This window comes from Panicum virgatum, chromosome 8N (genome assembly GCF_016808335.1).
Source record: "Panicum virgatum strain AP13 chromosome 8N, P.virgatum_v5, whole genome shotgun sequence".
NCBI classification, from domain to species: domain Eukaryota; kingdom Viridiplantae; phylum Streptophyta; class Magnoliopsida; order Poales; family Poaceae; genus Panicum; species Panicum virgatum.
Window position 1 is genome coordinate 25,811,791 of NC_053152.1, and position 13,148 is coordinate 25,824,938.

General features: G+C 46.2%; 1 protein-coding gene across 1 annotated transcript; it reads right to left on the reverse strand.

The window, feature by feature from the left end:
- Nucleotides 1-3,276: 3,276 nt before the first annotated feature.
- LOC120685374 (receptor protein kinase TMK1-like) lies at nt 3,277-9,717 on the reverse strand. The gene is made up of 2 exons (XM_039967239.1): nt 7,292-9,717; nt 3,277-4,218 (listed from the first exon to the last, which is right to left on the reverse strand). Exons 1-2 carry the CDS (start codon nt 9,552-9,554, stop codon nt 3,758-3,760), a joined length of 2,724 nt encoding a protein of 907 aa, XP_039823173.1. The 5' UTR covers nt 9,555-9,717; the 3' UTR covers nt 3,277-3,757.
- Between the last annotated feature and the right edge of the window lie 3,431 nt (nt 9,718-13,148).

Below are 13,148 nucleotides of genomic sequence, written 5' to 3' on the forward strand. Positions count from 1 at the left end.
GATCGGCCTCAAGCGGTCATGCAGTTGTGCTGCCTAGAAACCTTATTACCGTCCCTCGTGCAGGCATCACGACGGCAAGGGTTCAGAGATACCGCTCACCCTTCTCCTCAGTGCACGCCAAGGGAAGGGCCGGCGAGATCCAGCAGCTCGACGACACAGCACAACAGGAAGTGGAAAAATGGCAGGGAATTCAGAGAGTGACCTTCCTGAATATTTTCAGTCCACTAATATAGGCGCGGCTACCCTCAAGGAGCCGTTATCACTTTGATGATGCCCATAAGAGACATTAAAACTCATTCAGGATGGTCATGACAATTTACTGGGTATTAAGGAATTAACCGGCCATTAATTAGTGCCTAATCAATGCACAACAGTTCAAATGTGAGAGACACAAATGGCAAAATATTGGCTGAATTACAGCCTCACAACCGCACGTCGCAAGTCACAAGTCACGTGGAAATACACGCGCGCGCATGCGTGCGATGGTGTGTGTTTAGCAAAGCCTTACACACTCCATCTCTTGGCTGCTCTATTCAACGCATGGAAAGTGCTCCAATATTTAAATTGGTGTCCACTTGCTTGTACTAGCAGTATTGGACTATACCAACCAGCCACATATTGCTTTGGAATTCTCCTAAATGGGCCATAAATGGACCAAATTCCAACACCACCAACCCACTCTGTGGGTTGCCAGTGGGCTCGGGGGCTACTGTCAGCGTAATGGGAATGGGGGTACCCATAACCCTGGATCAATGCGCGATTAAGGAGGAAGAGACCCACCAGCCGCGTCAGCCGTTGACGTTGGCCAAGCGCAGTTGTGGGCCCCCACCAGGGACGTCCGCCCATGGAGCTGGCCACCCACCAGGAGCGGACCGGGTTTGGCCCGGTGTGTGAAGCCCGGAAGGACAGTTTCCTTCCCCTCGAAGACACTCGCCGGGTAAAAATATCTTTACCAGGCGGTTACGGCGCCTAGCCGCCGGGCTCGACGCAGAGCTCGAGGTGGTGCGCAGCTTCCCCGCAAGAACAACATGATTACGGATCCCTGAGCTACCTGTCCCATCGGCTTGAAGATGGACGATGTCCGGGACCCACCGTCGTTTACCGCGCCCCTATCGCGGTAAAAGCCAGAGCCACCCCGAACGACGCCCCGGGGTTGACCGGGGTCGCTCCGGATCAGGAGGGTCCGCGGGGTGACCCCGGGAATCGCCACGTGGCTGCCTCGCACCACCCCGGATGTCCCCTAGGACGCCCCGGGGCGCGAAGGCCGGCCGGACAACCCCGGATCACCCCGGGACGCAGCGGTCCACCCAACAGTGTCCACGCGCACCCCGGGATGCCCCGAGGTCACCCCGGAACGCCTTTAACGCTGGCGGGTCCCCACAACCTGCTATAGTGGGCCTGACAAGATGCCTGCCCGCCTAATAGAGGTCGGGCGGTCTGGAAGAAGGTGCCCACAATGGAAAGAGGGCGTTCACACTAGTTAAAGAGCAACATAGAAGGCAGATATAGTTCATAAATAGGAAAGTCCCAGGACATGTAAAGGGACTGGCTCTTTCGGTACCTAGCTGATACATTTCGGGCTTGGGCTCCCCAATTCGGGATCAGCAGAGAACCAATCACAACACACATAGGACGTAGGGTGTTACGCCTCTAGGCGACCTGAACCTGTCTAAAAACTACCATCTCCACTCACTTCCATAGGGGAGATCCTTAAGCGGTTTATACCCCTGGCCGAATCTCTAAACGGGGGTTCCCACGAATCCCTGCTCACAGTACTCACCCACTTTCAACGCTGGCGCTCGGGATGGAGCAAACTACGAAGGCGGCGCAGCAGTGAGGAGAGGCAAAAACCCTAACTCGATTAGATTGTTTTTGGAAGAGGCCGACGGGTCAGATATATAGAAGAGCCTACGACCTTGCGTCGTGAGGAGAGGCAAAAACCCTAACTCGATTAGATTGTTTTTTGTAGAGGCCGACTGGTCAGATATATAGAAGAGCCCACGACCTCGCGTCGTGATCGGTTCCAAAAATTAGGATTCCATATCTCGACTGGTCAGATATATAGAAGATCCCACGACCTCGCGTCATGATCGGTTCCAAAAATTAGGATTCCATATCTCGGTAGACTTAAAGGCCAAGTAACCAAAAACAAAAACAGTGCCCCCGCAAGGGGGGTGGGGCGGATTTCGACGGAGTATTTCTACACGCCTCGCCCGGCGAGGCTAGCGCGCGTGTGGAACTCCCCTTCTTTCACCACACGCATAACTTGGAGAGGTGAAGACAACCTCCATATTTAAGTTGGTCATATTCCACTTCAACTAGTAATGTGGGATTAAAGGATTGCACCACTAGCTCACATCCTCATGCACACAAATGGGCTTTTGAGATTTATTGAAATTTCTGAAATTGTTCATGGTCCAAGCCCAAATTCCATCATCGAGCCCCTCGAATGCAGCCATTCCATGACGAGGAAAGCAACCATGACCGCCATAGTGGGAAGCCACATTAGCGAAGGCAGCAAGCTGCTGAAGAAATCAAGCCCAAGATTTGTCGAGGCAGTGGAGTTGTAGTCCGAGCCGAACCACTCGTCTTCGCGCTTCCCTTCCAGATCCATTTGCGAATGGCAGCCGTGTGCACTGCTATTGGCTATTAGGCCGAGGACGGGCTTTAGGAGGATGTCTATCCGATCGGGGATTGGCGGAGCCTCGGCGTGGACGGCCGCTCGGCAGCAAAAGAGCGGCGGGTCGCCAAGGACACCCGCCCGGGCAGGGAAGGGCTACGTCCCCGCCGCCCGGGCGGGAACGGATGGCGGAATTCTTCTAGGGTGGCGTTGGGTCGCCACCGAGAGCGGCCGGATCCCTGCGCCGCGTCGATCAAGGATGGGCAGGAAAAGGTGGCGGGTGCACAGGAGAAATGGGAGAGGAGCGTGCGAATGGGCAGGAGGAGATGGCAGTTTGGCGTAGTTCTTGGGACTTGTGAAGGGCAAAATTTTAATATCAGCAACCAGTAGCTTCTGGAAGCAACGTTCGCCAGGATTCCAAGATTTTAAAATCTTGCTCTAGAATCCACTACGCCAAAACGTTAGATTTCAGGATTCTGGATCCTTGGAATCGGATGCCCTCCAAAACGGGGCCTAAGTTATATCATTATGTATGTACTTTGTATGAATGTTCAGATTCACTTACAAAAAGCTGATGCAATGGCAACTAGAGGATGTATAACTCTCAAGAACAGCTAAGCAGCATAATTCACAAGTTCTCGCATTTGAAGGCCGTACCACCAAAAATGGAGAATAGCAAATTAACATGCGATGTACACAACGAATACAAATACCGGGCATATATAATCTCCTCACGGTTAATTGTACACAAAGCAATCCTTCTAAAGCCTACAAAAAAAAAACCCACTACCAGAAAACACTATTGGAAGCTATGGCTTCATTCATCACCCTCTTAACCATCCAATACAAAATGTTTCTCTATTCAATGTCTCTAAAATGTGATAGATTCGATAAGCTAGACGCACCATGAAGTTTCAAGTATGATGACTTCCTAAATGCTCATCCTGGTTTTGAAGCCACCAATGCAGGAAGAAGAGCAACATGCTGATCATGAAGCAACCTTGTTTCCAGTGGGCTAACTACAATACCATGCATATTGGCCTTCAGTGTTGTTTGCGACCCAAAGAGCTGTAGATAGCCTCTTGATGCCCCTGATCATGACTCATTTATAAATGATGAATGGTGCCTTGCACTGTGTCAATGGTACTTCCTTGACAAGCTGTATGTACTAAATGAATCCGAATCTGATATAGTGAAATCATCACGTCTCCATCTTTCTAGCTGCTGATGAAGACCCATTTCACTTGTCCCACCCTCATCATCATCAATATTCGTTGGCTTCCATTGATCCACCAGGCTGGAAAGTCTGTTCACACAGTGACACATGTCCGGCCGCTGGTATGGTTCTCGTGCCGTGCAATGGCGTGCAAGATCAGCTACCTCCAGCAAGCTGTTCCAGGATTCAGCACTAAGTTCAAGAGTGGGATCCACAAACTTCTTGAATTTCTCTTTGTCAAGCATGTTTCTTCGGAAGATCGTTACAAGATGTGTTTCATCCTCGGGTAATGAGTCATCCAGTACTTTTCTTCCCGTAATCATCTCCATTAGTATAACACCGTAAGCATACACATCCACTTTTGTTGTGACCTTTCCTGTAGCTGTAATCAAATAAATGTGCATGTCTATCAATACTATGCCACAAAATGGAAAAGATCGAAACAGGACATTGTGAAAACATGAAGAAAATATTCTTTCACATGAAAGTCTCTGCATTCCTTTCAGAAAATATTTTTTCATAACAGACATATAAAGAGATAGTCGTAAACAGATTCAGCCAGTTGACACAATCAACAGGCACCTGATCAAGTTCAACAAAGACATTACTTAATTGAGCAAAGATGACTTGTTGGCGGCTGACAAAGTTATATGTTGTGACAACAAAATATCTTTTCTTATCAAATATGCAACGTCTTTCTAAAGCTTATGTCGCCCTGGATACATCAGCTAAAGGACTGAAACTCTTAATCAATTCCTAGTCAGATTGTGGATTGATCAGCATAAAAGCAACAGCTCTCCATGAATTATAAAAAACCACACGAAACCTAAGCATTTCCCACAGGACTGCCTAACAATTCTGCAACCTGAAAGTACATTGGATATATGCTGGCTTCTAATATTCTAGTAACCCCCATGTGTTCATGCCAACCCAATTTAATAAATATGCATGCCATTTATCAGCCATTTTGTCCAGTTTAGTGGGTGGTCGGATCAAGTTTTTCCAGCAGGTGCGGAGAACCCTCTCTAGATTCTTTTTCTCTGTGTGTGTGTAGGGTGGGGGGTGGATGTGTGGGGGGGGGGGGGATGAGGACTCTAGGCCCTAATCGTTGTAATTTAAGCTTTCACCTTAATGAAACAACACTCAGCTCTCCTGCGTGTTCGAGGAAAAAAATAAATGTGCTTATGCACAAATGGATACAACTCATGTTTTAGTAAGTACGCATGCAACCCATATGATATGCATCTGGAAAAAACTAGTAGAGACATGGATGCTCTCCAATCATTGTTAGGTTATTTGCTGTTTCTTTGATAGAATATAGAAATAAGAATACTTCTTTTTATATTAAGAAGGAAAGAAATATGATACTTTGTTGCAGGTTATTTCAATGATGTTTACTTCTGAACACTTGTGTATTAGTTTAGAAAGATGTCTTTGGAACAAAGGATACTCTTGTTAAAACATGAAGTTCTACAACCCCCCACTATTTCACTAAAAGGTGTCTAATTAATCAATGAGTAACCTGGGTATAGAAGGCCAAAGGCAACCAATTAGACTATATTGTGGATGCTATGTGAGGAATCAATTTTGGTGTGCAGGAGGACATAAAATTGATGGAATACTAAATTTAAAGAAAAAACATGGAGAACAAAGGAGGAATCTGGGCCCATTGAATTTTTTTTAATAAAACTCTGGGAAATGCCTGATAATTTTCAGAACTGATTTATGAAATCTTATCTTTTTCATCTTCATCCATGAATATACGAATGCATGAAAAGAAGTAACATGACCTAACTGTACTGCAATGTATTAGTAAATAATGCAAAGGCTCATCGCCATTTAGTAGGAACAACCACAGAACTAAGGACAGGCTTTACTAGGTACAGAACCACAGGTACAACCTTTTCTCTGCAAATAATAAATCTTTTGTCATCTTCTTCATTAGTAAGTATGCCAGCGATGACAAGAAACATTTTGTAGGGAACAGTTGAACTCATGTTACAGACATTATGATGGACGCTTGGAGCATTTACCAGAAAACTAAAAACCTCTAAATGGTGACAACACAGGACTGTAAGTTTCATCTCTACGGGAAAAAAAAAATTACAGTATCCCAGGGCATGTAAGGATAAAATGGAGAAATGTCAATTTTTTACAAAGTGCATATATATCAAAGTAACAGATGAGCACAAGTTGAACTTGGACAAATACTACCAGTGGATTCAAGACATGCTGCTTACATAATGAAAAATAAAAGAACAGTTTGCGTAAACAATTTCTGTAATACAGAAAACACGGACTTAACCCAAAGGAAAAGGTTTAACAATAATTTCATTCAGGGCTGACCAGTGGCCTCAATTATCAACAGTGGTATTGTATGTTTGTACAGAAATATGATTAGCAAAAGTCTGTGCCTCTATATGCTATTACCAGCAGAAACCTAATAATTGTGTTGGTTGCTTGGGAAACGTTCATCCTCACAAGATTATCACTGAACAAAGCAGATCTATGTACAATCAAACAAATGTTTGGATGCATCCAATATCATATGTCAACTCAAAACGGCAAACAAAGGACTCATGAAGAGGTTGCTAGAGCACCCATCTTCAGATTAAAAAGGGTGAGTACCATATAAACCAGTTATCAAAGTGACTTATTTGTAAGCAAAGGTATAGGACACACTATGCAAGGCAGTGAGGCTTTTCCTGAAAAATAAAAGAAAACTAGCATACAATCGGCACCCATAAAAACCTAAAAACTAATTAAAATCACATTGCATCTTAAATGGTCAACAAAATGAAATGTGTATTGCTGGTATAGGTGATTCTAGATATGTCATGTAAACGCAGACAGCTGATGATCTCCAACAATTATACCAGTACCAAACAGGTAATTTGCATCTGTAACTTATTAATATAAAAAACTAGTGGAGTAAGACTGTAGATTTCCTGATATAACTCGCTTTTGCACTTTAGGTGAGTCATCCAGGTTCCGCCAATAACCTATGTTGTGTTTAAGGGATACTCTAGTCTATGGTAGTGAATTAGTGACTGCATCAAGAATAATTCCAAAAACCCATGTACAATATCTCACAAAATAATAGAGCTACATGTTAGTGGATAAAAGAAAAAGCACACTTCTGCTACTAATCCATGTTTCTGCTTTTCAAAAAAGACCTAATAAATCTGCTGGTGTATTACAAAAAACTGATATTGAGTTAAGGCACGGCTCTGCATAGTTCTATTATGATGAAGGCTTCTGCTTGGAAGGATCATGTATACAGTCAAGAGTTTAATAGTATTTTATAGATGATCCTACATTGTGAGATTGCTCAAGAAAAATAAACAATGATAGAATTGGAGGCAACCAATGTAACAATATAAGAATTCTGTGCAAGAAAAGTGCTGATTGGTACATGGTAACAAAATATTTATAGTAGCAAGAAATGGACATACTAGCATATTCAGGCGCGAGGTATCCAAATGTCCCTGCTACCCTTGTCATCATGGACTTATCCGTATCTTTAGCAAGCTTGACCAACCCAAAGTCTGAAACCTTAGCTCTAAAATCTTGGTCCAGCAATATGTTAGAAGGCTTCAGATCCCTATGGATGAAAGTCTCCTGCGCCAAACCATGCAAATATTCTATTCCTCGGGCAACGTCCAAAGCTATTGTCATCCTCTGAGTCCATGTAAGAGGTGTATAACCACTCTTCTGAAGATCACACAGGTGCTCACGCAATGTTCCTCCCGACATGTACTCATAGACCAAGAGCCTCTCATTTCCATGGGTGCAGTACCCAAGCAATGCAACCAAGTGTCGATGTCTCACTTTCCTAAGAACATCAATCTCAGCCATGAATTCTTGCAGCCCTTTAGTCCCCATAGTGCCACTGTCACACCTCTTCACAGCAACAAGCTTTCCATTGAGAGTCCCCTTGAAAACCACCCCGAAGCCCCCTCTACCTAAGATGTAATCCTCATCAAAATTATTTGTGGCCTTCAGTACCACACTCATAGGCAATTGCATCCCATGAGACTCGAAGATATCAGCAGTGTTTTTACTATCAGCGCTCACATAACTGTAAAGCTCAGTTGGGATTGCAGAATCACTTCCATTACTATTGACATTTGTCCCAACCACCTGAATCTTCATCATCTCAGATTCACCAGAAGGGCTCTTAGTAGAGACAGGAGTGAACTTGTCTACGTTCTTCTTCCTTCGATGATGTAGGAAAAGCACAACACAAACTACAAGAAGAATGACAGCTAGAAGAATTCCAATGATCATTCCCGCATTCAACTTCCGTGAACCTGTAGGATTTGAAGGTGAGGACCCACCATTGGAACCATCTCCACCACCATTATCATCATCTGATTCCCCAAATCGATTTCCTGCAGTCATCAGCTTTATATTCGGCTGCTTAAATTCAGGCACCTGTCCAGTAAGACGATTATTTGACAGATCAAGATAATTGAGGTTTGCCAGGGTTGTCAAAGCATCTGGTATTGCCCCTGTGAGTTGATTGTTTGACAGATCCAGCCTTTGAAGCCTAGTCAGGTTTGCAAAAGCCGGTGAAATCAACCCTGACAAGTTCTTGCGAGCCAAATTGATTTGAGTCACATCCATTTTTATGCAGGTAAGACCAGGCCATGGACCACTTGCGCACGGATCATTTCCTGCCCACTTCGCAAGTTCAAGTGGGTATCCAAACCCTGAAGCCACCTCAAGCAGAATGGTCACCAGTGGATTGCAGGGCCCAGGGTCCTTGAGACAGAACCCATTCCCCGAATCAATATCTGTATTGTTAGCTGTGAATTTTGGCTTTGGCCCTTGCAAATGGTTATTGGACAGCTTCACATACTGAAGGCTTGCGATCCCAATCAGCGAGGGTGGTACCACTCCGGTGAGACTGTTGTCCCTGACATTGAAATCAACCAGCTGTGAATCAGGGCTCAATTCTGGGATCGGGCCCGTGAACTTGTTTGAATGAAGCCACAGCATCTTCAAGCTCGGCAACTTCGCCACAACATCGATCCGCCCTGACAGTTTCTCATCAGAATTCTGGTTGTTAAGTTGCAGCGACTCCAGCGAGTCCAACCCCTCTAACACCACTGGCAAGCCACCGGTAAGGTAATTGTACGACAAACGCAGCATCCGGAGCGATGTCAAGTTGGCAAGAACCGCCGGGAATGGGCCAGAGACCGAGGCATTGGAAGCCGAGAAGTTCAGCAGCGTGGTGCATCCCACGACGGCGTTGGGAATGCTCCACGACTTGAGAGGCAGATCGTCCATGCTGAGGCTTTGCAGCGAGGGGAGCCCCTCGAGGAAATCCGGCGGCAGGGCGGTGAAGGCGTTACCGTCGAGCGCGAGGGTCTCGAGGGAGCCCATCCGGGCCAGGGAGGGCAAATTGCCCTCCAGCGCGTTGCCCTGGAGCTGCAGCCACTGGAGCGCGGTGAGGTCGGAGAGGGATGGAGGGAGGGTGCCCGATAAATGCTGCTTGGCGAGGTTGATGCCGGTGACGCGGCCGCCGTCGCAGGTGATGCCCTGGAAGGTGGCGCCGCCGCAGACGTCGGTTCCGGTCCAGGACGGCGGCGGGTTGGTCAGCGACTTGGCTAGCTCCAAGATGACGCCCGCATCGGCCGTATTGGCCGTCGCTGCGGGGGCGGCGACGGCGAGGATGAGGAAGGGGAGTAGGAGAAATCTCTCCCTCCCCATGGCAGATTCGCCGGACCGCACAAATGTGGAGGATTGATTTCTTGCCTGGGCCGGGAAGAGATGGTATTTTTGGGCGTCGCCGGCCGCGTGGTGGTTCCGTTCCTCTCTCTTCTCTCTCTTTGCAGTTTGCGTGTGTGTGTCGGAGCATTCTCTCTCCTCGATGGATCTCGTTTCGTTCCTATTCTTCAGATTGGGGGTGGGGGTGGGGCGGTGGTGGGTTCAGCCACTCTTGTCCCTTTCCATCAGCACGAACATGTACTCCTACGTAACTTTACGAAGATTTTTTCCTTTTTCTGAAAAAACGCTGCCATTTGGTTTTATGTATCTTCCTAAATTCTACATGCGACATGTTCATACTACCTAAGAATCTTTTTTTTTAAATGTATACAACTATGTAAGTTTATTGGTAATAGGTGAACTTAGATGAGGTAAACTTAGATGATTAGTAATATCGCAATCAAGCGGGAGTATTTCAATTTGGTGTTGAATATTCTCTCGGTTTCAAATTATAGGTCGTTTAACTATTTTAACCTCAAATTTAATTACTCGTCTTATTCATAAAAATTTATGGGAATATAGTCAAATTTAAGTGATTCTCCAAGAACTTATATTAATAAAGCAAGCCACAATAAAAGAACTGATATATTTCACAAATTTTTAAATAAAATGAGTGGTCAAATTTGATATTAAAAAAGTCAAACGATCTATAGTTTGGAACGGCGGAAGTAAGAATTACTGAAGTAGTAAGGATGGTTTATCAAAAATATCAGGTACTAATGTTGATGGTTTTACAAACAAACTTTGAACAAATCAAAAATAGTTGTACAGTATCATACTCTGAATAGCATAGTCTGTAGGAAACAAGCAACTGCAGTTCATGTTTATACTGCTTATATAAACCCTATTGATATCTCTGTTAGAACAGCATTAGTAGAAAATAAAATGGCACAACACATTGCTAAAATTGATAATGTAAATCTGAATTTTTATATTATGGAAAAATTCCGACCTTAACCATTCATATGTGAGTGACTACGGCCTACCAGAGTTCTTAGACTCTAAACATTAAATAAGAAATTTCACAAATATAAGAAATAAATTATAAATAACAAAACTATTTTTAGTTCCCGCTTCAACCTTGCAATGTATTTACGCGGCATCAATCCATCACGCGTTTTGTCTGCTTAAAAATTTGATGTCCAGATTATCTGTTGCGTGCTGAATCTTTCATATAAATCTCCACATAGTGCACGGTGTAAGGAAATATGGACATCGCCTAGTGCATGGGTATAAGGAGATATTCATATCACCTCCATGGAGGTAATGGTGTTAAGAAATGTCAATAAGGTCGACACCAGCATAATGCTGGACAAGAACCTCCTCGAACAGTTTCGTGTAGCACGGAGCTGCAGTTACGTTAGCGCATCGGCAAAACCTCCAAGGAGGAAAGTGGCACAAGAAATGTCATCAATGCCAGCCGGCCAAGCTGGGATTTATCCCTACGCTACCTGAAACCACATCCACGTGGTTGTGCCACAAAGCCAGTCACTAGCGAGGCTGTTGCCATACACATCGCACCCGAGTTGCGCATCCACTAGGAGCACCTAACGGCTTGTTCGGCTGGCTGGCTCCAGCCAGCGCTGGCTGGGGGCTTGAGCGGCTGGCTGGTGGGACCGGGCGGAGGTCCGCTAGCTGCGCCAGCCACCAGCCCAGCCTCCAGCCCAGCCGATACTGCCCAACCGAACAGGCTGTAAGTTGGTGGTCCACCTGAGGGCTCAGCCTCGTCAACACCCACCACCACCAGCGAACATGCTGCCCCATCCCGTCGTCGCATCGGCAGCTAGATTCGGTGCCTCCTCTTACTCCCACATGAATCTGACAAAACTCAGCCATCACCTGCCTCAGTGAACATGCTGCTGGTATTGACACCTTTTTTTGGCATGTGTCAATCTTTTAGGCAGATGGCCGGTGAGAATGGGCCGATGCTAGAAGGAAAGAAGAAGCTAAGGTAAATTGGGCCTTTGGGCTAGGGAGAGGCATCGTAGCCGATGGAGCTAAAGAAGGAGTCAACACAATTATGTTGGCAAATTATCTTTTAGATTTTGTGTTCTTCGGTTAGACAGGTTTTGTTTCGTGCTTATCAAGTCATAATCTCATCGTATCGGCAAGGGAGGTTAGGTCTAGGCTATAAATAGCAAGTCTCCGTCATTTGTAAACTTTGATCCACAACATCCAAACAAACCCCTTACAATTCAGTACCTTTACCTTTCAGCACGGCGACTTCGCCCTAGTTTGCAGTGGTTTTTCTCCTTTTCCAACTTCTTCTCAGCAGGCTAGTTCATCGTTTGCTGATAAGTTTCGTGTTGAATTGCGCAAACAGATCCAGGTTAACGGCGCATCGCTTCTTAGCGTTTAAATTTACCGAATAAGTTAGATCCGTCCAGTAGGGTTTAACTTATTCACCAGTTATTGAGCACTCTAGATCCGTATGGCATGGTCTGGTTTGCTCGCCAATTTATCGATAAAAGTTACCAATTTGTTAGGTTGACTGATCCGTTAATCTAGCTTGTTGTTGCTTTTATCACCAAGTTATTGGTAATTTGTAACACCCTAATTTAAATTTCAGCATTTAATAATAAATTTAATTGGCTTTATTTAATTTTCTAAGGTTTCATTATGCTTAGACTTGCATTATATCTAATTTTGATCCACAAGTAATTAAAATTTGTTTAAGTTTAAAATTTGTTGTTGCATTCATACTGGAGCAATGTTCTTTTTGTTTGAGTGCTAGGATTGAATTCAAATTTGAATTTGAATTCAAATAGTTTGAGTAGTGTTGGAAATAGGAAGAGAAAAGAAATAGAAATAGGAAAGGAAAAGGAGAAAGAAAACTAAAAAAAAAGAAACCCCAGCACCCAAACCAACCCAACCCATTCTTTCCCCGCGGCCCACTTCCTTTCCCGCGGCCCAGTAGCCCAGTCCGCCTCCTCCTTCTCTCCCTCTCTTCCCGGGCCTGCTCCCGCATGCGGCCCATCCCTCCGCACGCCGCTCGGCCAGCGCTCGCATGGCCCGGCTTCCTCTCCCGCTCAGCACCAGCGCCAACGCCGCGGCCCAGCTCTCCTTCCACGCGCTCAGCCTGGCTGCGTCACGCGAGCGCCCCTCCTTCCCTTCTGGCCCATGACACCGTCGCCCGCTCGCCTGGCCCACCTGTCAACCGCGCCCTCCCCACTCAGGCCACGCGCCGTTGCTCGCCCACTCGCTGACAGGCTGACCCCACCCGTCAGTCCCGCCTTCACCATCGCCTCATAAATGCCCCCGCAGCCTCCCTAGGCTCCGCCCTCCCCTCCAAAGCCGCCCCCAAACCCTAACAACGCCGCCGTACCCTTGGAGTCGGAGTAGGAACCTGCGCCGCCGTGTTCCCAGAGCTCCGCCGTACCCCGACCACCACGAGCTGCAGGAGGAGCTCCGCCCGGAAGCCAGGAGCATCTCCGAGCCCGCAGCCGCCGACCCCAACCCCTGCACGCCGGGAATCGCCGCGGAGGAGGGACGTCGACTACCTCTGCGCCACCCCGATTCCGCCTCTGCGCCGCCGCT